Genomic DNA, 27,967 nt, shown 5'->3' with positions numbered 1-27,967 from the left:
GCTGATAACCTTATTTTCTTTAATGCATAGGGGGACCGGCTGGGCTTTCTCCGGGCTCATTTCTTCCATGTCATAAAGGATTACCCCAGTAAGGAGGACCTTGTGGAGAGGCTGGAGGTGTTCAAAGCCCTGACCGACAACGGCCGAGACATCACCTATCTCGAGGAGGAGCTGGGTAGGTCTTGGGGTCTAAGTCCCCTTGGCATATAGTAAAGAGTTAGCAAACACTGCGCTCCTTGTCAGTGGACGGTAAAATTAAAAATCCGCATATTTTTTAAACTCTTATTAAGTTTTCGCTTTTACCCATTCAAAAGGATGAAAATATTATTGCATGACATCCAGAGCTGCAATCATAAAGTGACCATGGCAATCATGGATCATACCAGCGCTGAGATCTGCTGTTTTCTGTAGCACAATCTAGATCTCCAGATTCTGGCCGTTCTCTGCAGCTCTGGATGTGACTGGAGTACATTACGAGCTAATAAGAGTCTCCTTTTTGTAGCCGCTTTTGTCCTGAAGTGGATGGACTCTGGGATGTCTCCAGACTTTCTGCTGGTGTTGGTGAATCTGGTGAAGTTTCACAGCTGTTATCTGGAAAGTTATATTGCTCCTATGGTGCAGTGAGTATTCCTATGGTCTTATACTGTATTCTTATATACCAGACTTGCTGTGATCCTGAGTGACCGCAGGGAAACAGTCAGCAAGTAAGTTATTGCATAAAACCCTTTTTTCTTTTTCTTGCAGAATGATTTGTCTGCTTTGTAACCGGACTACTTCTTCCTATGACATTGAGGTCAGTTGTTTCATTCATTGGGCGATCGGTCATGGTGCAGCTTCCTTTTTTCCCCAGAACATGTTAGACACCTGTCACTTGCCATAGATATGACACTTTATTTTTATCCAGTGTGAATTCCGCCGTTCTTTTCAATCTGACAATATTTATGTTCCTTCGCCTCTCCGTTCCTGAAATATGGCCTCCTCTTCCAGGTTTGTTTGTTTTTTTAAAGTTTTTTACAACTGGGTGTGGTTCTCAAGATGACTCTCCCAGAAGAGTTGAGGAACACACCCACTTGGCTAACAAAACTAGATTCTTATACAGGGAAGAAGAGGCCACATCTTAGGAATGGAAAGATTCAGGAGAGGTTTTTATTTTGTTCCTGCTTCAGGAGAACACTGTGGTTCCTGTGTGTTTAGGGCTGAACCTAAGATTTGTGTTCCTTCCAGGTCTCGCTGAAGGTCCTGGACGCTGTGGTTTGCTACAACTGCCTTCCATCAGAGAGTATCCCCATCTTCGTCATTACGTTGTGTCGGACAATCAACGTCAAAGAGCTGTGTGAAACCTGCTGGAAGGTGGGCACTGACTAACTTGCTGACCCGTGGGGGGCCGACTCCTGTGACCCAGACCTCTGCCGCTCCATTTAATCCGTGAGGCAGAAAATCTGAGACCATCCTGAAACTTTTCAGAGCGGAAAGTCATCACACCCAGTGCAGAGACATAATAATCGCAGATATGAGCTGCACTGGGCCGAGTACTATGTGATGTTTTGTCGCATAGCACTCGGCCATGTTGTATGGTAATGCGACTCCGGACCGAGGAACAGTCGTTGGTCTGCTCTCCTTCCTTTCTTGTGTTTAGCTTCCCTCTTTCCATTTCTTCCACCGTTGTCTTTCTAACCTTGTGTTTGTTTCCGAGAATGAGGGTTTTTATTTTTGTCTCCACAGCTGATGAGAAACCTCCTGGGGACACATCTCGGCCACAGCGCTATATATACCATGAGCCGTATTATGGAAGACAAGTAAGACGAGGTTCAGCTGCCGAGCTCAGGTCTTGTACTATGGATGTTCTCATAACTTGGCAGAAATGAGCCGGGCAAAACCGGCATCAAATATTCTGCTAAAATGTCACTGCCACTTGGGATGTAGCTGAGCTGCGGTTGTGTACGAGTGAGTCATAGCGGGATTCCATCTTGCATTTATGGTGTATACAGACTATATATGTGTATTGGATGCTCACACCCCATCACAATGGGACTTGCAGCTCTCAGGACCCTGGTGTAATCAGTGGGAGGCAATTTTAATTTTCGATCACCTCGCCACTAAAAGCCCAGTTTTCAAGAAAGTTGTGGGTCCCATTTGTTGGGAATCTCAACTATTGTACATTGATGGCCTAAATCTACTAACTGGGAGGACCCCTTTAAATGACGTTCAGGCCAATGAGTGCTGCAAATCCTTCCTGGGTACAACCCCGCCACTCCCAACAATTCGCGCACTGAATAATCCCTTACCTGCCTGCAAGTTGGAAGAATTTTTGTGGTTCTGGTGCTGAGCTTTCCCCATATAAACTGGGAACTGGCATGAATATACAACCCGGGTCAGAACGCCTTCCCTGGCTGGCTAATCCCTTAGATGCTGCGGTCAATGGTAAACTCTGCATCCAAACTGTTACGTGATGAGGTCTTTCACCAAACAGACCCATCATGATTACAGGTTCCTGGTGGGTTATGGCATATGGGGGGAAGGAGTACATGACTCTTGCACTTACACTTGCATTGTGGGGCCAGCACCAAACTACTGTTTAGAAATCTCTCCGTTCTTGAGAGTAAAAATTTTTAGTACGGGGAAAATTGCAAAGTTCATGGTTTTTACAAGAACTTTTCAATTTCATCCATTTAAGATGAGGAAACCCCCTTGAAGAGCTGCCAAGATCATTGCACAACAAAATAAAAAAAAAAAAAATTCCAACGTTTTCAGTGATGTATAACTCAGGAAATGTCATGCACCAACTGTTAATTTTGGATTAATTTTGAGCAAATACTGATTGTCTTTTCAGAGACTACTCGGAGGACGCCCCCCTGCTGAGAGGAGCGGTATTCTTTGTCGGCATGGGGCTGTGGGGTGCACATAGGCTCTTCTGTTTGAAGAACTCTCCAATATCTGTGCTCCCCTCTTTTATAAAGGTAAGTGACTACAGCAGGCGCAGCCTAAAAGTGTTCTGGTGTTGAACATGACAAGTTTTAAAGAAATTTGTTTTTTTTCCAGGCAATGAACTGTCCGAATGCAGTGGTGTCTTATGAGATTGTCCTGTCAATCACAAGACTTATCAAGAAGTACGGACGGGAAGTGCAGGCGGTCACGTGGGATGTTGTCTTGGATATCGTTCAACGTTTGTTCCAGCAGCTCCAGGTACAGACCCATTCTCCGTTAATATTCCACTTGTATTTGCTGTTATCCACTCCTTAAAATATTTGAGGCTCATGTTACACTACTGCTCCTTGTATTATAATCCAGAGCTGCACTCACTATTCTGCTGGTGCAGTCACTGTGTACATACATTACTGATCCTGAGTTACATCCTGTATTATACTCCAGAGCAGCACTCACTATTCTGCTGGTGCAGTCACTGTGTACATACATTACTGATCCTCAGTTACATCCTGTATTATACTCCAGAGCAGCACTCACTATTCTGCTGGTGCAGTCACTGTGTACATACATTACTGATCCTCAGTTACATCCTGTATTATACTCCAGAGCTGCACTCACTATTCTGCTGGTGCAGTCACTGTGAACATACATTACATTACTGATCCTGAGTTACATCCTGTATTATACCCCAGAGCAGCACTCGCTATTCTGCTGGTGCAGTCACGGTGTACATACATTACTGATCCTGAGTTACATCCTGTATTATACTCCAGAGCTGCACTCGCTATTCTGCTGGTGCAGTCACGGTGTACATACATTACTGATCCTCAGTTACATCCTGTATTATACTCCAGAGCAGCACTCACTATTCTGCTGGTGCAGTCACGGTGTACATACATTACTGATCCTGAGTTACATCCTGTATTATACCCCAGAGCAGCACTCGCTATTCTGCTGGTGCAGTCACGGTGTACATACATTACTGATCCTGAGTTACATCCTGTATTATACTCCAGAGCTGCACTCGCTATTCTGCTGGTGCAGTCACGGTGTACATACATTACTGATCCTGAGTTACATCCTGTATTATACTCCAGAGCAGCACTCACTATTCTGCTGGTGCAGGCATTGTGTGCATTACTGACGCTGCTGCTGCTGTTTTCAGGTGCTGTGGAGTCAGGAGCTGCGGGCGGCTGTGCACAACCTTCTGACTGCTATAGAGGAGCTCTATGACCAGAACGAATTCCACGGAGACGGGGACAGATTCTTTGAACTTGTAGAGAAAAACTCAGATGAGCGACCTGTAAGTTCCCAGGCTCTGCATTAAAGACCATAGATGACAATCTGTGAAGGCTCTGTACATGGGTTTTTCAGCCACAGGTCTCTCCACAATCTGCCCCTATTCAATGCCGCTTTTCCGTATCCAGATGAGCATTCTGCAAACTCCACCACTATTGTGCTGTAACTTGACGACCTGTGCTGCACATCCAGCATATTGATGCAATTTTGAACTCTTCTCAGGCCTCCTCTGTGGTGAATCTCATCACTTACCGTTCCAAGAGCATTCACCCGGGGAAGGAGGGATGGGTGCAGGACCTGCAGAAACTGATGGACAAATATTTCAGGTCAGGTCAATGTGAAGTTTTGAACAACTTTTTTCTAGTTTTACTTTTATACATGGAATTCCCAACCTTCAAAATCCTGTTTCTGTTCTTGACTTGTTGCCCTCGCTGAGGTCCAGGTAATATCACTTTTTTTTTTTTTTTTTTTTCTTTCTTTGGTCTTCCAGGAATGAATCTCGCTCTATTGTGCGTATGAAAGTTTTGGATGTCCTTTCGTTCTCGCTCAGCATCAACAGGCAGTTTTATGAGGTTTGTTTCTATTCTCAACTACAGTTTGCAGCTGTGCCCGTCCCCCCCGATAGGACTCTTACCTTGCATGAGCCCTGTAACTTGGAGACGAATTATAGCTTTAGGCCCAACGTTTAGTCCTTAAAGGGAATCTGTCAGAAGGTTTTTGCTATGTAATCTGAGAGCAGAATGTTGTAGGGGCAGAGACCCTGATTCCAGCAATGTCACTTTCTCTATCGCCTTATTGGGGGACACAGAAACCATGGGTGTATGCTGCTGCCACTAGGAGGCTGACACTATGCAGAAAAAAGTTAGCTCCTCCTCCGCAGTGTACACCCCACCGACAGGAAGTAGGATGATCAGTTTAGCTTAGTGTCAGTAGGAGGTGGACACGGGTCTTTCATTAGACCCTTATCTACCTCAGTGTGCGTTGTTCCTTTTCTGGTACCAGGAGGGATACAGTGTGAAAGGTCACAGCTGTACTCCCACAAAGAGACTATGAGTACGGCGTGTACTGCCACCCCGTATCCTCATATGTCTAGCCGGCAGGACCCAAACCCCTAGCACAGAAGCGTGCTTAGGTGATACAGACCTGGTCCTGGCCCTTCGTCTCCCACCTACTCGCCCACCAGAGCCTGTTAGTTGGATGAGACGTGACGTCCTGCAACAGGTTTCCGGACGTCTGACACCCTGGGAAAGAGGTAAACGTAAGAAGATGGGCAAAGAAGAGGAAAGCCCTCCCCTATCCCTGGCTGCTCTCCGGCCGCTCATGTGGGGAGCTTATTCCCTGCCGAGGTTGGCAATTCCCTCACCTTTCCTCGCCGAGTGCTGTGTGCTCCAGGCTCCCCTCAGCTGGTTCCCTACTCGGCAGTATAGGCGACGGTGGGCAGCAGCCTACTCTCCTCGGCGTGGGGCTCCCGCCCCACGCTACCTAGCTCCCTTCAGCCGAATCAGGGACATTGCGGAATATAAGCCCCTCATAGAATAATTAAGCAGGGCCACACTTTACGTAGGTACGGTGTCGGAGCAGAGAATCCACCTTAGCAATTGCGTCTCACGTGATAGGCGCTATAGTCGTACAGTCTCTGGAGCAGTACAGCCACTAACGTAATGGTTTTCTGGAGCTGTACAGTCTATGAAGTAATTGTGCGCTAGAACTGTACAGTCACTGCTGTAATAGTACTCCGGAGTCGTGTAATTTACAGGCGTAAATGTAATCTTCTGCCGCACAGCCTCTAGTACATCAGTATGTCTGATGTCATGGCACACAGAGCCTTGTAGAGCCACGCTGCTGTCTTCTGTGTTTGACGCATGGCGTTGATCTGGTAGAAGGTTTCACTCGCACGTTTTCCGCTGATTCTGTCTCGGCTGTTGGGTTTTTCGGCCATTGCACATATGTGCCTTGATTTCAGCAGAGCACCACTCAGCCATTGCTTCACACATAAAGGTGCTGGAGCCCTGGCATAGCATCTGCTCCCACATCTACTGCCCACAGGCACTCGCCCTTCCCTTTTTTTCTGCAGCCCCCTCCGGACGCGGGCTTCATACGGCTCTAAGCAGCTACGGTTCTACCGTCAGAACAATTGATTGGTCAGACTCTAATTTTACTACAGACTTCGTGGTACGGCTTACTACACGTGAAGTCGTTATTCTATCTGATGTCGTCAGGTTTGCAACACAGATGCTGTTCTTCTGCCTAATGCAGTCAGGTATCCTGACCTAGACCGCAACACAGAAGCCGTTATTCTGTCTAATGCCGTCAGGTATCCTGACCTAGACCGCAATACAGAAGCGGTTATTCTGCCTAATGCCGTCAGGTATCCTGACCTAGACCGCAACACAGAAGCCGTTATTCTGCCTAATGCCATCAGGTATCCTGACCTAGACCGCAACACAGAAGCCGTTATTCTGTCTAATGCCGTCAGGTATCCTGACCTAGACCGCAATACAGAAGCCGTTATTCTGTCTAATGCCGTCAGGTATCCTGACCTAGACCGCAACACAGAAGCCGTTATTCTGCCTAATGCCGTCAGGTATCCAGACCTAGACCGCAATACAGAAGCCGTTATTCTGCCTAATGCCGTCAGGTATCCAGACCTAGACCGCAATACAGAAGCCGTTATTCTGCCTAATGCCGTCAGGTATCCTGACCTAGACCGCAACACAGAAGCCGTTATTCTGCCTAATGCCGTCAGGTATCCAGACCTAGACCGCACCGCAGCACAGAAAGGGCTGTCTCATACCCTTCTCCGAGTTCTCTCCACGCTGATTTGTTCACAGGATACTTGGAGCCGATTGCAGCTGTGCTATATCTGCTATACAGGCTTCAAAAGCACCACCTACCAGGTACAGTAGTTCGAACAGCCGTATTACGGTGGAGACGTGCCCGAAGTTCACTACTTCAGTGGTACTGGTGTTCGGTACAGTACTCAGGTGAGTTAGACGCTCTAGCCTTCAAGTTTCTCGCGTTCTATTGCAGCAGTATCCTATCCCTTATTGGGTACTTGGATGGGCCTCTACCAGACATATTTGTCAATACACGCCGTCTTTCTGGTAACTCAAACGTACCCGAGGTACATCTACTACACCGGTCCGGCTCCACTGTCTCATTTTCAGGTGAGTCAGGAGTGTCCTCTCTCGCGTTCCTCGGTGTCTTTTGCAGCCTTTGCCTAAGCTCCTGTCTAATCACCACTCGGGGTGAGGTGCCGGCATTTATTGCGCCTGACGGGCTGCAGCTGCGGTTACAGGCCGCTTCCAGGTGAGTCAAACACACCTTTCAGATGCATATTTCATTTTTAATAACATCTGTGGTTGCTTAACAGTTAAACGTAAGCATTACCATGTTCAGACGGAGCAGATCTCTGTACCACAGAGTGGATCTCGGTAGCAACATAACTGGATACTCCACCTTCAGGTGGGTCACACACCCTCGTGTCGGGTACGGTGGATCGCGATTTGTCTGCGGCATGCTCTGGACCCTAAGTGTTACGCCTATCTTTAGGTTTGGCCAATAGTAGTTTACAGGTCCTAGTCTGTCCTAAGGGCCTTCAAGCTACCACAATGCATAAGCTATTTATCTGTCGGAACTTACCTATTCTTACAGACGCCAGGTAAAGCCTCCGGCAGCGCAGGCATGGGACTTCTAACCGTGACGGGAAAGAGTATCCCACCTCAGACAGGAGTGGGATCTGACTATGCGCAAGCATCAACCAGAGTAAAAGCTGCTCCAGTCTTGGATCCAAGGATAAGTCTGGTGATAACGCGTTTCTTCCTTCAGCTACAATTGTTTCTTTTCCACGTTCTCCTCGAGCGCTTCTTTTCTTAGACTTAGGCAAGTGGGTCTACACACCGCAATTCCCTCCCTGCTCTAGAGGGTCCAGTATGGATTTGGTCGTCTACTTCGTCATACGGATGGACCTGCCTTTCGTCAGCCTAGTTGTCTTCGGGTGTCTATTTAATCTACCTAGAGCCAACCTTCCTTACACATGGACGTTCCTTGCTCGACTAATCTCTTTTCTAAGTCCAGCTGGACTAGTTTTCCATATCCACCCTCATCCCTGTAGGCTGGGTTATCTTCCCTTTGATCTCAGTCTCCAAGGTCATCCAGTAGTCTTCGTTCTACCGGCTTAGTCGAGCAATCAGTTGTCTCTCCATAGCCATCCTGAGCCAACATCGCGGCGATGGGATCCAGGTTCCGTTCAGTACGTTTTCAGTGTTCGACTCTTTAGCAGGTTCTCAGTGCCCTGCTCTCAGGTCTTGCCACTTTCTCACAGAACGGATTTCAGCAGTTTCCAAACAAGGGGACGCCTCGGTATATTTTTTTTCTCCCGAGCGTTTTGCAAACTAGACTACTTCTGCGACTACGAACCCTCCGGTTCCAAGTCTTCTACTACGGTCCTTCCTCTCTCAGAAGTGCATCCCTCAGGGATACCAATGGTGAATTCACACAGTAATTGGCAAGGTCAACCTTCAAACCACCCGCCGCTATATCGTGACCTGCCTTAGTCTCAACCCGTGTTGCAAGGTTCTATAGACACGTGGCCTAGCTTGCTCATTAGAGCATTCTTCCCGGAGGCCGGTCAGAAGATATGACCGGCTTCTGTCCTAATTTTTCTTGCATAGGGACCTTGGTTTTCGCCTAATCGTTCCCATATAGGGGTCCACTTGGCTTTCAGTTTCACACCAACTTCCGTTCCTTCCAGGTGGCTCCAACAGGCCATATTATTGAGAGGGTCACCGGAAGGACAAGCGCTCTCCTTCCTCAGACTGCACCCTGTCGTTCTTCAGCGCATTTTCCTCATTGTGCCTTTTCGGGATCTAGGATTGAATTCATCCTTGTTTTTCTCAGGAAGAGAATTTTTCTTTCAGCATTTGCCTCCTGTGAATCGTATGTTTGTTTTTCCATGAAGCCCTTATCCAGGTCCTGATTTCTTCAGGGCTTTGGCGATATCATCTGCTTTGCAACGGACGGGTTCATTTTCCTTTCAGTTGGTAGCCTTCCCTTTTCAGGGTCTCCACCACTCCTAGGGTCTCACGGACTCTGTACCAGCTGTGGTGCTCTTCCTGTGGATCAGTGGTCCACTCTCCATCATTCTGGATTTCCTTTCTTTCGTCCGCCTCAGATTTTTCTTTGTGGCGCTCTCTCATCAGGCTACCTGGCCACAACAACGGTACTTATCAAGCTCAGGCTTGAAGTATAGAGGTCCTCTGGTCTCCAGGTCAGCGTTGGATCGCGGAATCTTCTGGTCGACATTAGTAGGGTTGCTGGCTCAGGAAGGACTGTGTTCTTTTCAGTACGATGCACCCTGCCCAGGCAGTGGGTGTCCTCCCAGCGGTACTCTTTGGGCCTTCGTCTGGCATCTCTGCAGTGCGGTGCTATGTCCTCCACAGGTCCATAAGGTTTTTCACAACCCATGCCTAGCTTCGGCAAGTGCCGGTCGGGGTAAAGAAGACCTCGCAGGTGACCTTTGCAGGTGACGAGGGTGACTCCCTCGTCCTGATTGAGTTATTTGCTGTTCCCTCCCCTTGAGGACTGCTTTGGGACGTCCCATGGTTTCTGTGTCCCCCAATAAGGCGATAGAGAAAACAGGATTTTTAGTTGCTTACCGTAAAATCTGTTTCTCTGAGCCTTCATTGGGGGACACAGCACCCTCCCAAGTTGAACAGCTCGGTTTACTGTATGATATTGTTACAGTATGGATTTCTGTTTTCTGTGGTTTTTATCTCATTTACAGATTGCTTCTCCTACTGCTTTCTCACTAACTGATCATCCTACTTCCTGTCGGTGGGGTGTACACTGCGGAGGAGGAGCTAACCTTTTTTCTATACATAGTGTCAGCCTCCTAGTGGCAGCAGCATACACCCATGGTTTCTGTGTCCCCCAATGAAGGCTCAGAGAAACAGATTTTACGGTAAGCCACTAAAAATCCTGTTTTGATACTATCACTCTCTTCTCTGCTGCAGAGCTCTGAATGCTGGGCAATACTTGCCTTTCCTAAATTTCTCATGTTTTGTCTCTTATTAGGAAGAACTGATTGAGAAGGTGGTTACCTGCCAATTAGCCCATATTCCTGAAGATAAGGATCATCAAGTCCGAAAACTTGCCACGCAGCTGTTGGTGGACTTGGCTGAATGCTGCCACTCCTGCCACTTCAACGGCCTGATGGACATCATTGAGAAGGTGAGGGTTGCGTCTTCGTGTCCTCTTCTTATGGGACCTTTTTGGGTGATATCCTTCTATGGACACTCGGCTGGTCCATATGTCGTATGATGGATGCCAAGTGTGAAAGAAAAAGGGCATCTTTCAGAGTCTACGTTCCCATGTCACATTATCTTAGTAGTTTTTTTTTTATTTTTTAGGTTGTTACCCGTTCCTTATCAATGTCGGAGTCTGCAGAACAGGACTCGTCGTCCCTGGAAGATGTTAAGACCTCTGTGCTGGGGCTCATGGTTATATTACAGGTGGGAAGGAGCACTTGCTAGACATGTCGTCTTAAAGGGTCTTTCATCACCAGGATATGCTGTCCCTTTTTGATCATTGGTCTGACCTCTTGGACCCCCCCCCCCCCATCTTGTAACTATAAGGTCTGTGATGTTATACTGCGGCGTCCTGTTCTGAGTTTACACCTTGCCACCTGGCTGTGCACAAAAAAAAAATGCAGCCGGCCACATTCTCTGTGCAGAGAAAAGTGTGCAAAGGGCACAACATTAAGCCGGCAATGTGGTGACTTTGTTCTCCAAATTAGCTCCCATAATCGTAAGGCAATGGCAGATCTAAGGGTGTACTTTAATTTTATAACATTGGCTAGCCCCTTTTAACATGTCTATCCTCTGTGCAGACCAAGCTGTATTCTCTACCGGCCAGTCATGCCATGCGTGTGTACGAGATGTTGGTCAACCATATCCAGCTGCACTACAGAAACCTCTACAGCTCCCCCATGGCCAGCAGTATCCGCCTGCAGGTGAGTCTTGGCCGAATTCAGACTGTCTGAACTACCTGCAAGTCTCGCCAGCCTCCTTTATGCCTTGCGTTGTGGGCTGGAGACTCTCAGCCGGTCCATACAGATACTGATTTTTGGCGATGGGAAGACTATGAAATTTAGCAATATAGTTCATTGCTTTTGGTGAGTCGTTAAATTTTGTCTACTCCTGGGAAATCCCTTTTTAAGTGGCTCCTCTGGTCAATTCAAGAGCTCGTATAGAAGTCTTGATTCTTTATTTTTCTTGGAAGGTGTTTGATTTCTTCTTGCTGCTACGAACTGACTCTCTGAAACGCATCGGTCTTCCCAACAAGGATGGAGCTGTGAGGTTCAGCCCGTACTGCCTTTGTGAATCTGTGTAAGTGGTTGATTTGGGGATCATCTGAGATGTAGTTGCGTGATTCAACATACACTTATAAAACCAGTCCTGGGAATAAATCCATCCTCTGTGGAGCAGAAAACATAGGAACCTGGTGAAGACCTTAGCCTTCACTTAGAATCTCGCTCCAGATTTGTAGCCATGGACACAAGTTCTGGGCATTGCTTTAAGTGAATGGTTTATGTCAGGTTAGTAAATTATCCCCTATCCTGAGTATAGAGGACAACTTCCTGACTGTTAGGACCCCCCACTGATGCATGGAGTGCGTCTCTGAAGAGCCCTGTCTGAATAGAGCAGAAGCTGACCATGTGCACCTCCATTTATTCTCAGTGCTGCTGCTAGATTTGCTGAGGGGTCTGGCATGTGCATACTTGGCTCTCAGTAACTTATCCCCCCTATACCATCTATGGGATAACTTAAACTTGACACAACCCCTTTAAGCACTATTTTATCTCTTCAGGAACGAGCCTGAGAAGAGGCTGCCGGGTACCCTGTCTCCTCCTGCTGGGAGCCCCAGCACCTCCTCCCAGGGCAGCTACCCTCGCATGGGCTTCATGCCATTTTCCTTGGCATTTGGGACCATTCTACAATGCCTAAAACAGGTATCGTGCTCATCCCCTTGTCATTTTTTTTTTTTTTTTTTTTCTTTCTTTAGTGTTTTGTTCTTCTTTTTTTTTTTTTTTTTTTTTTTTATGACCCTTTCATCTCATAGGAGACGGATTGGAAAGTTCTAAAACTAGTTCTGAACAAGCTTCCAGAGTGCCTTCGTTACAAGCTCCTCATCCTGTCCTCCCCCTGCAACATTGACCAGCTGTCGGCTTCACTGTGCACCATGGTGAGAAACCTGCAACCTGCACCGCCTAGGCAAGTCTAGATGGATAAATCTGAAGGTGGTTTGTTTTTATTTATATTTTTTTTAGCTGTCAGACCGAAGTGCAAGCGACCGCCTTTATAACACACCAGACGGTTTCTCTCGTACGGACCTGCAGCTTGCGGTGGTTCCTGTGCTGACTGCGTTGACTTCATACCACCCTTACTTGGACATCAATAAGCAGGTATGATCATACGGGGCTGTTTCAGAAAAGATTAGTCTTCCTTTTCCATCTAGAATAGTACAGCGAGCGATAAAGGCCGAGCTGCATAAATTCTCCTTGATTTGACATTTTAATTCAGGCCTTTATTGAATTACTTTTTTATTAATCGCTTATCCTCTAGTCCATCAATCAGTGGGGCTGTATCAACAAATGGCAAGCTGTGCTAGACGTCCATCAGGTTCTGCAAGTGCTGTGTCCATTCAGAGGAGCCACCATCATGGTCCTAAAACTGCGGCAAAGCGGCCCCAGTATTCACTGCTGCTCTTATCTTGGGTCAGGGTATCAATGTAAAATCTGGAAAATCCCTTAGATTGCCAGGCCTTTAATATTGCTGGCATATAGCTCCGTAATATAAGATGGGCGGCGATCCGACACCTGACATTTCCGCTGATTAGTTGTTACTACTTGTGGCACAATGTGTGAAGCCAGAACAGCTCCGCTCCGGTCTGCAGTAATGGGTCACATTTGAGGGTTTTGTTTTTTTTTTTGGCATTTATTTATTTATTTTTTTATTAATGTCTGGCGATTCTTGTTCACAGAAGGAAATGGTGCGTTGTCTGGAAACCGGCCTGATCTACCGCTGTGCCAAGCAATGTGTGGTCGCCCTGTCCATGTGCATGGTGGAGATGCCAGGGATCCTGATTAAATCGCTGCCAGTGCTCATTGTGAAGCTGACCCACATCTCTGCCACAGTCACCATGGCCATTCCCATGCTGGAGTTTCTGTCCAGTAAGTTATTTCCTACTATGGTAGGGGATCAGTAAGGTTGTACGACAGTGTGATGGCGACACTGAATCCTTCTGCACACTCGTTTTTTTTTTTTTTTCTCAGCTCTCGTTCGACTGCCGCACCTTTATGGGAACTTTGCTGCAGAGCAGTATGTCAGTGTGTTCGCCATTTCTCTTCCCTACACAAATCCATCAAAGTAAGTAACTACTAGTCGTAATTTTTTTTTAACTTTTTTTTTTTTTTATGCCTTGTAATACTGAACCCATCACCTACCACCAGGTCCTGCACTGATCCCTACCGTGGAGCTGTGTTGGAATAGCGAGGTGGCTGTGCACACTCCTTTCATTACCTTTTTAGACTGCTGGAGGGAGTGGAGTACAACTCTCCTCTTTCCAGTAGTCCCATAGAGAAAAACCAGAGCGGTGGTGTGCGCTCATGGCCAAGGGTCCATTACATTAGTCTGGGCGATTTGGGATTGGTGGGCATCCAGCACTCGAACACTTATCCATCTGCTATTCTCTAGATTAATAATTAATTTGGGAACTACTTTTTTTTTTTTTTTGGCCACATTCAATGTTCTGGATTTGCTGTGGCTTCTGTGCTGCCAAAACCTATCTGCAGCATAAAATGCAAAACATGATACTGAAAACTGCATCTGGACATGCTTGCAACTGTTAAAAATCTTTTTTCAAAATTCCCTAGTTTTCAGTATCTGCTGTCATGTGATAACAGATGTCGCATCTGCCTGTACAACCTCCTTCCCTACAGGTTCAATCAGTACATCGTGTTCCTGGCCCATCACGTCATCGCCATGTGGTTCATCAGATGTCGGCTGCCTTTTCGAAGAGACTTTGTGCCTTACATAACCAAGGTAAACTGCAGCCGGTTATCGGGTCCATACTCTGTTATCTCGACATTCTGCTCAGCCCACCCTCCTCTTCACTTTCACAGGGTCTTCGCTCCAATGTCCTGCAGAGCTTTGATGACACTCCTGAGAAGGGGAGCTTCAGGGCCCGCAGCACCAGTCTGAATGAGAGGCCGAAAAGGTAAGATTTCTTCCTGTATGTGAAGATGTAGGCTATCTCTTCATCTCGGCATCCATTGCATCCCAGGACCACCCATAGTGACTCCCATCATTTAGTTTCGCCTGTCGCTGTTTAGCCTTTACCTATTTAAAAGGGTCACAGTACTGTATGTCTTAGACTCGTCAGGGGATCACATGAGACAATTTCCAGAATGCCATGGTTCTTACCCCTTTGGTACGTTGCAGAGCTTTCTATCACTAGCAATTATTTACTTTCCTATGATTTTTGCCCTGGCTTTAGGCTTTCGGCATGTTTCAGTCCTGCGTCTTTTTCTGACATGTTTAAATGTTAATCACCGCACATATAAATTCCCCCAACGCTGCACATCTGCATATGATGGCTTCCCTGCCGGCGGCTCCTTCATCGCTCTACCTGTGACTACTACCCTGACCCTCCATTCCCAGCTTAGGTTTTATTTCCATATGAATGCTGCTTTGTGTTTTGGATTTTGCTTCTGTGCCTGTGATTTGCTAATTTGTGTTTCCACCATCTTGACAGGGTAACCTATAGCCTTAACAGGTATGTTGCGGTACTTTCACCCATCCGCACTGGGTGCCATCGTCCAGGTGCTGCCGGGTGACGACTATCTCAAGGAAAGGAGGAAAAAAACAAACTTCTTCTTTAAAGCGTCTTATTTCGCACATCAGTGGGACATGTTGCATTTTTTTTTTTTATCTTTCTCCTTGTCCTCTGGTGAAGGCCCCCCTCTAGGAGCAGCTAATAGCAGACTGCGACACATTTGACTTGGACGCCTGTAATGCACTCCATCTATAAAGGGGCACATGGGACTTTCATACTTATGGGGGCACTTTATATGGAGGCGCTCGTGTCATTACTACTTTGACAATATCTGAACTAATACTTTTTAGGGGGTAACTATGACTTTATAAGGATCACACTAGACTGTTCTATGAGGGGGGCACTCAAGGCATTTCAACTTTCTACCGTGGTACTAGGACTTTCCAAGTACTGCCCCATTATAAGCTTGAAATGCCTCGAGTGCCCCATCGTAGAGCAGTCTCTGTTCCCTATAGTATTACTTCAGAGTGTCGCCATATAAAGTAGTAATGAACGGGGTCCCCCTTGGAGTCTGCCACAATGGGGGAGGCATTCTAGGCATTACTACTTTATAAAGGGGTGCTGTGGGAATTTTAACCTTCATACTTGCTTTATAAGGGACACTTGGCACAGACTACTTGCCCCTTGGGGATTTACAACCTCTGAAGGGGCTTCGTCAGCTTCTTGGCATGGCATGTCATGTGTGACAATGTCTGTGCTAAACATGGCTTCCAGGGTAAGAGGTTGGGGGTCCGTGTATTTAAATCATTATTAAATCTGAAGTCCAGATTCCCCCATAGATCTGCTCCATGTCTGGTTTTGTATTGCTGCCCGCAGCCCTCCTTTTGCATTTCCATGAGATCGGGTCACCCCACAGTGCCTGGACGATGCCTCCAATATAATCACAGGTGGATTTCTTGGTCTTTCCTGCTGCATTTCAGTTGCGCTGCTGATTTTTTTTTTTTTTTTTTTTTTTTCCTATAAAATGTTGTGTATTTATTAAAAGTAGCATTTGTGCGCTGCCGATATTAGTGCATGAAGTCCGAACAGTAGTTCATAACAAGCGGCACAATGTCTGCTGTTCATTAGTTTGGCCTGGACAGAAAGCACCCGGGTTAAGACGTGCAATTCTGGCTTGGATGCGTCTTCCTTAAATATTAGGAAACTGCATTGGTAATCTGGTATATTGTGATCAGTGGCCACTGTAGATGAACGCTGAAGGGCATCATGGTGAATTTTAGATTCCATGCTTATATCCTATAGTTTGTTTTATGACGGTCTGTGTCTGATTTGTAGCTGCTGTAGGAAAGTCTAGTGTTAAATGGTAAATGGAGGGAGAGGAGGGGGATGCAGGTGCAGTCAATGAGCCTGAGATTGCTTGCTGTGATAGGGGAGAAGAAACTGCACCAGTCAGAACCCACAGAATCCATGCACAGATGCAGATAATGTGCATTTCAGAAGGGAAATTGCCGCTTTAGCTATCTGAAGAGCCACTGACCCCATCAAATACCTGCTGTTAAATCACTCAACTGACCTCAGATGCCAGATTAATGGATTAACACAGAAGTATTGTCAGGGCTGGTAAATACAGGCAATTTTGCAACTTACCGAATATTACAATTTTCAGCCTTTCTTGAGATATTAACATTTTTTTTTTTTTTTTTTTTTCCCCCTCCCTCTTTATAGCTCGTTGTCTGAGACAGACCACTGCTACTAGTCCGCAGAACTTGCACAGTGCTTACAAGTTCTTTATTGAGCTTGTAAGCACTGATTTTGATACAAGAGCACAGTGTTACCTCCTAATCCTGACCAGCTTCAGCGCAATGCTTACAAGCAAAATAGTAGCGGTGGTCGGTCTCCAAGGCAACCACCTGTAAACAAGTGTTAATATCTCAGGAGCGGATGACAAATAAGTAAATTGCAAAAGTGCTGGTTTTTACAAGCTCTAGCCAATAAAATCCAGCTATGGGACGAAATCTGTAAGGGATGGATGTGCCCATGCAGTTCCTTAATATTGTCAGGGGATCGCCAGTCTATTTCGACCGCAATTGACTCCTATGATGATTTTGCTGATTTTTATTTAATTTTCTCATTTTGCTTCTTGCCCTCTCATTTGTCGCATTTATGTTTTTTGTTTTTTTTTTTGTTTTTTTTCTGTTTCTCCCTTTCTATGGTGTACCCCCCACGGGCCTTCTGATGTACCCACTCTTCACATCTTTACACTGGTTGCCACCTTCATCCTTTTGTGTGGTTGGGAATGCTTTCTCCCCACCTCACGTGGGCTGGGTCGGTGGGCATCAATGCCCCGATTTAATATCGGCCTGCGGGGGGTCACTTCTTGAACGGGTAGCTTGAAGCTATCCAAACCAGCTAAGCCGGGCTTGAGTGACTCCTCCCCGGTGAAGGAGATGAGGGACCTCTCCAATGCCTTTCGATCTCGCAGCATCAGTGTGTCGGAGCGTGCTGCATTCAGGTATAGGGGGGACTGGGTTACACCGTACCCGCACACTGGGGTATTTGCATGCCAAGGAGACTTGCATGGCAGTCCTAGACACTAGTGTCCACTCTGTAACCAGCGCCGAGCAGCCCTAACCAATGCACGTTTTATGTACTGAAATACTGAAACTTTTGCAACAAGTAGAAGAACTTTAACAAATGAGACGAGTGCAATCTGGGAACATCACCCAGGGCTGATCGATCTGCAGTCCTGTTTGTGCTTTCTTTCCATGTGCCGTCTTCTAATGGTGGTGGTCCGGCTGCACTCTTCTCTTAGGCCGGGATGGGGGGGGGTGCATTGTAGACTAAAGTGTTATGATTTGGTGTATGATTGATATTAATACTGAGCTGGGTTTATGGGTCATGACTTGGGTTTTTCCTCTCGTTTCCTTGGGTTTGCGATCCGAGCATTACTGATAGAAGGGTCCAGCATGCAATTTCTCAATCGGTAACCGTGCAACTTTGCTTCCCTTCTTATTGACCTGGAATATCAGCTTTCATGCGAACGCAGCCATGCTCAACTGCAGGTGCAAAAAAAAATACAAGTTTGCAGGTAGCATCTCACTGTTACCTTAAATTGAGGCACTGTTCGGTGGCTGCAGGTGGGCATGACTGGCCGCACTATGGGACTCCAGCCTTAATCCGGTCAAACACTTTTGAAAACCTATTTCTTCTGACCCCCCCCATATGCATTGATGACTGCGTAAGTAGTTGCCTCTGACAACTGCTTATTTACTGTAAAAAAAAAAAAAAAACCTGATGGATAGGGGACCTATAAGTGCTCAACTGCTTGTTCTCCTCTTCCATTTCCCTTCCTTTGCCTTCTCTTCCCCCTCCTTCCTTTTCCCTTGCCTTGCCTTCTCTTCCCCTCCCCTCCATTTTTCCTTTTTCTTCTTCCCCCTCCCCTCCTTCCCTTTCCTTGTCCTTGCCTGCTCTTCCTCTCCCCTCCTTCCCTTTCCTTTTCCTTCTCTTCCCCCTCCCCTTCTTCCTTTTCCTTGCCTTCTCTTCCCCTCCTTCCCTTTCCTTTGCCTTGCCTTCTCTTCCCCCTCCTCTCCTTCCCTTTCCTTTACCTTTGCTTTGCCTTCTTTCCCCTCCCCTTCTTCCTTTTCCTTTGCCTTCTCTTTCCCCTCCCCTTCTTCCTTTTCCTTTGCCTTCTCTTTCCCCTCCCCTTCTTCCTTTTCCTTTGCCTTCTCTTTCCCCTCCCCTTCTTCCTTTTCCTTTGCCTTCTCTTTCCCCTCCCCTTCTTCCTTTTCCTTTGCCTTCTCTTTCCCCTCCCCTCCTTCCTTTGCCTTTGCCTTCTCTTTCCCCTCCCCTTCTTCCTTTTCCTTTGCCTTCTCTTTCCCCTCCCCTCCTTCCTTTTCCTCTGCCTGCTCTTTCCCCTCTCCACCTTTTTTCCTTCTTGTACTCTGCCTCTGTACCAACACTGAGCCTGCGCTGGTGATTATGTACAGGCTGCAGTGTTGATCACATGAGCAGCACTGCCTGAGCTCAGTGATTGGCTGCAGCGCTACTCATGTGACGTTACCGCCGCAGCCTGTACATAATCACCAGGACAGCAGTGTAGGCTCTGCGGTGGATACAGAGTACAAAATGATTTTTACAAGGCTAATTAGTAGTAAGAAAACAAAGGAGAAAATCCCTTTAATGTGAATGGCGACCACACGTCGGCTACCTTGCTAACAGAAGAAAACCTAACCTTTATACACTGCGATGAGATATCAGATTGACACATGGCTGGAGAGTTTGCATTTTGGGTCGTGGTCCATGCAGAAGTAAAGCAAAGTTCTGTAGGATGATTGGAGCTGCATAATCTGAGAGGAAATGAGGAATCTAAGGCTCTGCCTCTCGTAGTGGCTTTCTCCGGGTTCAGTCATGCTCCTACAGACCTGCCATGACGAGCGTCCGCAGTCTAACACGTCATTGTCTCGTCCAGCCGGCTGCAGGTGTCCGTCACCAGCTCCAGCCTGAGCTCGGCCGACGAGAGCTCCATGGCCCAGGCCGACGACAGCCTGAAAAACCTCCATCTAGAGCTAACGGAGATCTGTCTAGACATGATGGCCAGATACGTGTTCTCCAACTTCACTGCGGTTCCCAAGAGGTGAGTCTCAAGCAGCAGACGCCCTGTGTGTCCATGGGGGGGCGTGCCGACTGTTATACAAGCAGCGACCGGCGCGAGCCCAGATCACTGCTGTTTAACCACTCGGATGCCACTGCCAATCGCTTTACCTTCCAGGTCTCCGGTTGGGGAGTTCCTCCTGGACGGAGGAAGGACCAAGACCTGGCTGGTTGGAAATAAACTGGTGACTGTGACTACAAGTGTAGGGAGAGGGACACGTTATCTCCTAGGCCTGGATACTGGGGAGGTCCCGAAGGAGGGGGATGGTGACGCCAGGTAACGGCAGCTTTCTTACAACGTTCTGTGCTGGCGTAATGCAGGGAAAGTTTGATAAAATTCTCTGGGGTTCACAATCGTTTTGGGGAACCTGTTCTGTTTTCTGTCTTGAAGCCTATATATGCCAGCAGAAGTCCCGAAGATCGAGTTTCAAGTGATAAAGCGTAGTCTGCAGACGCAGCGCCACCGAGTCCGCTCCATGTCTGGTGAGCTCACATCGAGGGAGTATGCATCAGGAGCCATGGCACAGATCTCCACCAGCAGCTACTGTCTCTGTACTTAATTCTGTGGCTTGTCAATCACTATAAGCCGTGCATCACTAGTAATGTCTCTTCCCCTGGATAATACCATAACCTGTGCATCACTAGTAGGGTCTCTTCCTCAGAATAATACCATAACCTGTGCATCACTAGTAGGGTCTCTTCCCCTGAATAATAACATAACCTGTGCATCACTAGTAGGGTCTCTTCCCCAGAATAATACCATAACCCTGTGCATCACTAGTAGGGTCTCTTCCCCCTGGATAATACCATAACCTGTGCCTCACTAGTAGGATCTCTTCCCCTGGATAATACCATAACCTGTGCATCACTAGTAGGGTCTCTTCCTCAGAATAATACCATAACATGTGCATCACTAGTAGGGTCTCTTCCCCTGGATAATGCACAGGTTATGGTATTATCCAGGGGAAGAGACCCTACTAGTGATGCACAGGTTATGGTATTATTCTGAGGAAGAGACCCTACTAGTGATGCACAGGTTATGGTATTATTCTGAGGAAGAGACCCTACTAGTGATGCACAGGTTATGGTATTATTCTGAGGAAGAGACCCTACTAGTGATGCACAGGTTATGGTATCACTAGTAGGGTCTCTTCCCCCTGGATAATACCATAACCTGTGCATCACTAGTAGGATCTCTTCCCCTGGATAATACCATAACCTGTGCATCACTAGTAGAGTCTCTTCCCCAGAATAATACCATAACCTGTGCATCACTAGTACAATCTCTTCCCCTGGATAATACCATAACCTGTGCATCACTAGTAGGGTCTCTTCCCCAGAATAATACCATAACCTGTGCATCACTAGTAGGGTCTCTTCTCCAGAATAATACCATAACCTGTGCATCACTAGTACATTCTCTTCTCCAGAATAATACCATAACCTGTGCATCACTAGTAGGGTCTCTTCCCCCTGGATAATACCATAACCTGTGCATCACTAGTAGGGTCTCTTCCCCCTGGATAATACCATAACCTGTGCATCACTAGTAGGATCTCTTCCCCTGGATAATACCATAACCTGTGCATCACTAGTAGGGTCTCTTCCCCAGAATAATACCATAACCTGTGCATCAATAGTACATTCTCTTCTCCAGAATAATACCATAACCTGTGCATCACTAGTAGGGTCTCTTCCCCCTGGATAATACCATAACCTGTGCATCACTAGTAGGATCTCTTCCCCTGGATAATACCATAACCTGTGCATCACTAGTAGGGTCTCTTCCCCAGAATAATACCATAACCTGTGCATCACTAGTAGGGTCTCTTCCCCTGGATAATACCATAACCTGTGCATCACTAGTAGGGTCTCTTCCCCTGGATAATGCACAGGTTATGGTATTATCCAGGGGAAGAGACCCTACTAGTGATGCACAGGTTATGGTATTATTCTGAGGAAGAGACCCTACTAGTGATGCACAGGTTATGGTATTATTCTGAGGAAGAGACCCTACTAGTGATGCACAGGTTATGGTATTATTCTGAGGAAGAGACCCTACTAGTGATGCACAGGTTATGGTATCACTAGTAGGGTCTCTTCCTCAGAATAATACCATAACCTGTGCATCACTAGTAGGGTCTCTTCCCCTGAATAATACCATAACCTGTGCATCACTAGTAGGGTCTCTTCCCCTGAATAATACCATAACCTGTGCATCACTAGTAGGGTCTCTTCCCCAGAATAATACCATAACCTGTGCATCACTAGTAGGGTCTCTTCCTCAGAATAATACCATAACCTGTGCATCACTAGTACATTCTCTTCTCCAGAATAATATCATAACCTGTGCATCACTAGTAGGGTCTCTTCCCCTGAATAATACCATAACCTGTGCATCACTAGTAGGGTCTCTTCCTCAGAATAATACCATAACCTGTGCATCACTAGTAGGGTCTCTTCCCCAGAATAATACCATAACCTGTGCATGACTAGTAGGGTCTCTTCCTCAGAATAATACCATAACCTGTGCATCACTAGTAGGGTCTCTTCCTCAGAATAATACCATAACCTGTGCATCACTAGTAGGGTCTCTTCCCCAGAATAATACCATAACCTGTGCATGACTAGTAGGGTCTCTTCCTCAGACTATTGCTATAACCTGTGCATCACTAGTAGGGTCTCTTCCTCAAGTATAATGCGAGAAAATAATTTTAATTGCAATCCGCAGTAAAATGACATTTCCTCTATTACAGACCTTCAGGCAAGCCGATGGCCCATAGTGACTGCAGAAAGATGCTGTATACTTGTAGTGCGCAGTGATGCCAGTCAGCCTGACTATGGGTGATCTGTTTGTCTGAAGAAGGTCTAGAATAGACTGAAACGTCATATATTTTTCTGTGTATTCCAATTATTTTCTCACACTATACTTGAGTGCCATCTTCCCCTGCTATAGCCCCACTGCTGGCACAAGTCCTCCTGCGATGATTTATTACTTTACTATATCTTTATCACATTTTTCATATTTAGTATAGTTATGTAACGATCGAATGTTACCGCCATGAATCTGATATTTTATTTGTCCGGCTGTTCTCGTAGCATGGCCACTGTAGTGCCACGTGCCCAAATTGCATGCAGCTTTCTGCTGCGCCATACTACTGTACCCGCATAATCTGAGACTATGGTCTCCAGCAGTCACAAAACTACAACCCATAAGCTGTCACTGAATGCTGAGAGTTGTAGTTCTGCAAGCTCTATGGTATACAGTCAGTGGCCTAGGGGACCCCTGTTAGGTTCTGGTTGCTCCGCTAGTTCACTGATGTCTTTCCAGGTGGTCATGGACTGCGAGCTGGTTCTGACGGCGGCTCCTTGTCTTCTCCTGGAGCCAGAGCAGACAAGTCTCCCCGTCGGGTTCACATCAAGAGAGAGAAGCCTACATTGGCGGACTTTGTCCCGGTGCTGACACAGGGCTGGGCTGAGATACTTGTGCGTAGACCTACAGGTAAGTGAAACCTTTCAGCAGATGGGGTACACTGTAACCTGACATAAATTAGTTCATGCCCATAAAATACGCATGAAGACAAGTTTTTAAAAAAAGTCCTAATTTTCTGCCTTTTTTTTTTTATTTTTTATCCTCCTGATTTATACTGTGAATTTTTTTTTTTTTTTTTTGATCAGCAATTTTTTCTTTTCTACTCATTTCCCCAGGTAATACCAGCTGGCTCATGAGTCTGGAGAACCCCCTGAGCCCCTTCTCATCAGACATTAACAATATGCCGCTCCAAGAACTGTCCAACGCACTGATGGCAGCCGAGAGGTTCAAGGAACATCGAGAGACCGCGCTGTACAAGTCCCTCTCCATGCCCGCCTCCAGCCTGAGCACCGCCGCCGGCAAGCCCACACGCCTCCAGAGATCCAACACAGGTAGGTGGGCACGGGAAGATCCTCCCTTTAAAGGAAAGTGTCATCAAAAGAGGTTGTGTGTTGTCTTTTTTTTTTTTTGTTTGTTTTTTTTTCTTCTTTGAATCCTATATTTTCTCACTGGTAGGCTAAATATTAGACTTCCTGGGCATCAGCAGAAATAGACTGAGCTGTATTGCAGGATTTCATAAGGTTACATTTATCGGGATAAATAATGCAGGAAGGAGGTGGAGGTGAGCTGTGACCTCTGGTATACAGATGTTACGTTTTATTGTATTTCTGCCTATGGTGATGAGACTTCTGAAATTATCTGCATAACACAGGAAGTTAGTCTGATATTGGGCTTAGTGGAGAGTGTGGAAACTTAAAGGGAATCTGTCACCCCTTTTTTCGCCTATTGGCTGCCACCACTGACATCAGGGGCTTATCTACAGCATTCTGTAATGCTGTAGATAAGCCCCCGGTGTAACCTGAAAGATAAGAAAAAAGAGGTTATACTCACCCCGGCGTCCGGTCCGATGGGTGTCGTGGTCCGGCGCCTCCTATCTCCTATGCCGTCCTCTTCTTCCCTTCCTGTCGTGGCTCTGGCGCACTGCTCTGCCCTGTTGAGGGCAGAGTCCTGCAATGCGCAGGCGACGGGAAAGGTCCTGCGCACTGCAGTATTCTGCTCTGCCCTCAACAGGGCAGAGCAGTGCGCCGGAGCCACGACAGGAAGGGAAGAAGAGGACAGCATCGTATGAAGATGGGATGCGCCGGACCGCAGCACCCATCGGACTTCACCGGACTGCCCCTCTGAGTATAATATAACTTTTTGTTCTTTCAGGTTACATCGGAGGCTTATCTACAGCATTACAGAATGCTGTAGATAAGCCCCTGATGTCAATGCCGGCAGCTCATGGTCCAAAAAAAAGTGACCGATTCCCTTTTAAGATTTCTGGCCCTGTTTTTTTTTCTTTAACAAAACAAGGAAACATGTAACAAACGTAATGTAAAGCGGCCATGTTCTGATGACACGTTCCCTCTAAACCTCTGGTGGCTCTGTCCATGGTACCGGTTTACACTTCTTTCTGTGGGCTCGGGTAGTCCTCGGACGGCAGCAGCCCTTTTTGGGGGGATATTCCGATAAAGCATGACCACTGATCATCCACTACAGCCTTGACTTTCCACATACACATTTGGTGGGTGGTGAAGGGTCTTTCTATCTTTGTAATTCCATGACCCGCTCATAGGTTTTATCAGATTCCAGGTGAACACTTAAAATCCGTTGGTGTGACAAACCAGATCACGGAGTTTTCCCAAACCACAGTGCTCCCTTTTTCTTTTTCTCCCTTTCCTGATGTGTTGCCTTGATGGAAAGCCTCTAGTTTATTTCCAGAGATGGCGCCACTCTTGTTCAGAGGCCATGCCTGGTATTACAGCCGTATGACGAAATAAAGCGCATTTATTCTACAAGTTCTGCAACTTTCTAATACAGTCTCTAGATCTCTGCTGGTAGTCAGTGAACGGGAACATATTTTTTTTTTATTTGTAGCTCATCTTCAACGTGTATTGGCTTTTCTAGAACATCAGGGTGTGAGCCCCAGGTGCACATGTTGCACTTATTGACAGCAAGCTGAGATTTTGAAATGTGGCAGAACTAAAATACAGTGAATAAGCCTTATGTAAATTTAAGAGGCTTTCTAGATTTAAGAGAACTTGTCACCAGGTCAAAAGTGGACACTGCTTGCACTTGTTTTATTCACGCTGTTCCCCTGAGTTTTGCGCTTTTTCATTTTATTAAATCCGCCATATGGCTATAGAGATATTGACCTTCTTTATTTGGTTCCTCAGAGGGTGTGACTCACAGGATGATTATGCAAATAAGCCTAGACACGCCCCTGAGGATCCTATGACACACCCATTTTGTAAAGACCATTCAAATTGGCACTACGTAAAGGCCCATTTCTCTGGAAGCATATGGCGGGTTTTACAAAGGAAATTTTACTCATGGGAGCAACAGGAATAAAATACAAGCAAAAAATGGCCATTTTTGATCTTGTTACAGTTCCCCTTTAAGGGCCTGTTTACATCATGTTTTTGGCAACCGTAGTGAGTGGCTGTCGGGGGCAGGGATGAATCCAATTTTGGAGCAAATCAGTCAAAAATGTGTCCAAACATGAACAGGCTCCTTGCTCCAGCAAAACTGCTCCATCATGGCAACGTCTTGCAACCTGCTTTTCCTCTCCCATTGCAGTGGCTTCTCTCTCTCCCACCTCCCAGTCCAGTGGTCAAGGCAAGCTGCTTAGGAGCATATCCTGGGCAGGTATATATACAGCCGGAAGGACGCTGCAGAACGGTGTCTGACCTACTTGACGTGTGCCTGCGTATTAACCAGATATTTGCCGGTTTCATCTGTATCCTGTGTGCTTATAGCTAATAAGGCGTAGAGGACGTGTTGGGCTGCTTGTTCTGCGCGTGATCTGGCTGGTCCCTTCTAGGCAGATTTACAGAATGCTGATCCTTTTGTAGACCCTCTTGAGACTGCATGTTGACTCCTTTCCAGCATTAGCCCTTCAGATAAACCATATGGCAGCGTGTAGTGACCACTAACAGCCATCAGTTCTTACATGGGGTCCTCTGCCTGATCTACTTCGTAAAGCAGAGTGACCTCATGACTAAAGATCGTGATGTTACAAAGCCGCCATCATGCATTTAGGTCTACAGTTCTGTGCTGATTAACTTCAGTCTCTTCTGTAGTGGCTGGAGTCCCAACTTCTGAGATTCACAGCTCCAAATTCTATTTATAAAGTGAAAGCATAAAATTGCCACTAGAGGGAGCTCCCTCCATACTTGTGGCCTCTGTACATTTGGTGTGCAGTGAGCTCCCCCTACTGGTGGCTGTAACAAATCTATCATTTTACAGGAGAATTCATACTTATTCCAAAGCCACTGACTATAACCCTTTAACTGTCGGTATAAATAATTTGGAGTTATGTATCATGGGGGACAGATGAAGAAAAAAGATTCAGCCCCAATAAAAATATACTAAATGAGTCAGCATAGTTATGCACCTATATAAATTTAAAAGCACCAGAATTGGTATTTGTGGGTGAAAATTCATTATAACGAGGATGTCACCAGATTAAAGAATATAAACGGCATACATTATTAAATAGATCTTTAACTTGACAAGGCTGTTTACTGTGAAAAGCCAAGCCAGAATGGCTACATAATGAGTTCAGTTAATGAGTTGTAAGAGCTTCTGTAGTGTCTGTCGCCTCACCCAGCCTGACTGCTGCAGCTTGTATTGTGAGGTAGGAGGGACATTGTGGAGCTGTCTGAGTAAGGCAGAGATGCAGCTGCAGGGAGGAGGGACACTGAGGAGCCATCAGGGTAGGAAGGACATTGAGGAGATGTCAGGGTAGATGAGCAGAGATGCAGCAGGGAGGAGGGACACTGAGCAGCCATCAGGGTAGAAAGGAAGGTAGGAAGGACATTGAGGAGATGTCAGGGTAGATGAGCAGAGATTTAGCAGCGTGGAGGAGGGACACTGAGGAGCAGTCTGGGTAGATGGGCAGAGATTTAGCAGCATGGAGGAGGGACACTGAGGAGCAGTCTGGGTAGATGGGCAGAGATTTAGCAGCGTGGAGGAGGGACACTGAGGAGCAGTCTGGGTAGATGGGCAGAGATTTAGCAGCATGGAGGAGGGACACTGAGGAGCAGTCTGGGTAGATGGGCAGAGATTTAGCAGCATGGAGGAGGGACACTGAGGAGCAGTCTGGGTAGATGGGCAGAGATTTAGCAGCATGGAGGAGGGACACTGAGGAGCAGTCTGGGTAGATGGGCAGAAATTCAGCTGCAGGGAGGAGGGACACTGAGGAGTTGGCTGGGTGGAAGGACAAAATTTCTGAAAGGATTGTGCAGCCATTCCCTGCTCTGCATTGTAAGTACAACCTCGTCAGGTCTAAGATCTAGCTAGTAATGTATGCAGTTTGTGTTGTAAAATCTGTTTACGGATCTGCTTTAAGGTTTAACAGATGACAAGGGTTCGGGTTAATGATCTGCTTTGGTAATTTGTGCTTTACTTTGTTTTAAATGTTAATTGTCCCTTTTGTGAGATTGATAAAGAAATGGGATTGTGTAATGTGGCAGCATCATCTGGAGTCCTGACTGCTCCTATTAAAGTCAAAGAAAGTGATATACAAAACTGAAGACCCTGGAAAAAGGCGATCGGTGTCTTTTTCCCGTGTGTAAGACTAGAGTGGCATCTGACACCTGCTGCAGCAAACGTGGCACATCTTGAAGCCATGTTCTTCTGTAGTGAACGTCTCCCACTTACATCTATGGTATCCACCTT

The 27,967-nt window shown here is 46.5% G+C and overlaps 1 protein-coding gene across 5 annotated transcripts in view; it reads left to right on the top strand.

The window, feature by feature from the left end:
- TSC2 (TSC complex subunit 2) overlaps positions 1–27,967 on the top strand; it is a 38,374-nt gene that overhangs the window by 4,208 nt on the left and 6,199 nt on the right. For 2 of the 5 annotated variants that reach the window (XM_073558395.1, XM_073558397.1), the window contains exons 5-32: positions 31–175; positions 503–620; positions 745–793; positions 1,225–1,350; positions 1,723–1,796; positions 2,831–2,957; positions 3,040–3,183; positions 4,091–4,228; positions 4,447–4,550; positions 4,715–4,796; positions 10,300–10,455; positions 10,635–10,736; positions 11,114–11,236; positions 11,506–11,612; positions 12,094–12,235; positions 12,346–12,468; positions 12,554–12,688; positions 13,267–13,456; positions 13,559–13,652; positions 14,225–14,327; positions 14,408–14,502; positions 15,040–15,060; positions 19,529–19,693; positions 19,829–19,987; positions 20,102–20,193; positions 23,042–23,212; positions 23,419–23,634; positions 25,865–25,933. In XM_073558395.1, the coding sequence (XP_073414496.1) occupies positions 31–175; positions 503–620; positions 745–793; positions 1,225–1,350; positions 1,723–1,796; positions 2,831–2,957; positions 3,040–3,183; positions 4,091–4,228; positions 4,447–4,550; positions 4,715–4,796; positions 10,300–10,455; positions 10,635–10,736; positions 11,114–11,236; positions 11,506–11,612; positions 12,094–12,235; positions 12,346–12,468; positions 12,554–12,688; positions 13,267–13,456; positions 13,559–13,652; positions 14,225–14,327; positions 14,408–14,502; positions 15,040–15,060; positions 19,529–19,693; positions 19,829–19,987; positions 20,102–20,193; positions 23,042–23,212; positions 23,419–23,634; positions 25,865–25,933 (3,370 nt within the window). The remainder of the gene's footprint in view (positions 1–30; positions 176–502; positions 621–744; positions 794–1,224; positions 1,351–1,722; positions 1,797–2,830; positions 2,958–3,039; positions 3,184–4,090; positions 4,229–4,446; positions 4,551–4,714; positions 4,797–10,299; positions 10,456–10,634; positions 10,737–11,113; positions 11,237–11,505; positions 11,613–12,093; positions 12,236–12,345; positions 12,469–12,553; positions 12,689–13,266; positions 13,457–13,558; positions 13,653–14,224; positions 14,328–14,407; positions 14,503–15,039; positions 15,061–19,528; positions 19,694–19,828; positions 19,988–20,101; positions 20,194–23,041; positions 23,213–23,418; positions 23,635–25,864; positions 25,934–27,967) is intronic. The other 3 variants (XM_073558396.1, XM_073558398.1, XM_073558399.1) reach the window with 3 other exon arrangements.

The sequence above is a fragment of the Dendrobates tinctorius genome, unplaced genomic scaffold (genome assembly GCF_039654945.1).
Source record: "Dendrobates tinctorius isolate UK_male_01 unplaced genomic scaffold, ASM3965494v1 ptg000257l, whole genome shotgun sequence".
Taxonomy (NCBI): Eukaryota; Metazoa; Chordata; class Amphibia; order Anura; family Dendrobatidae; genus Dendrobates; species Dendrobates tinctorius.
This window is presented reverse-complemented; position numbering and strand designations above follow the sequence as displayed.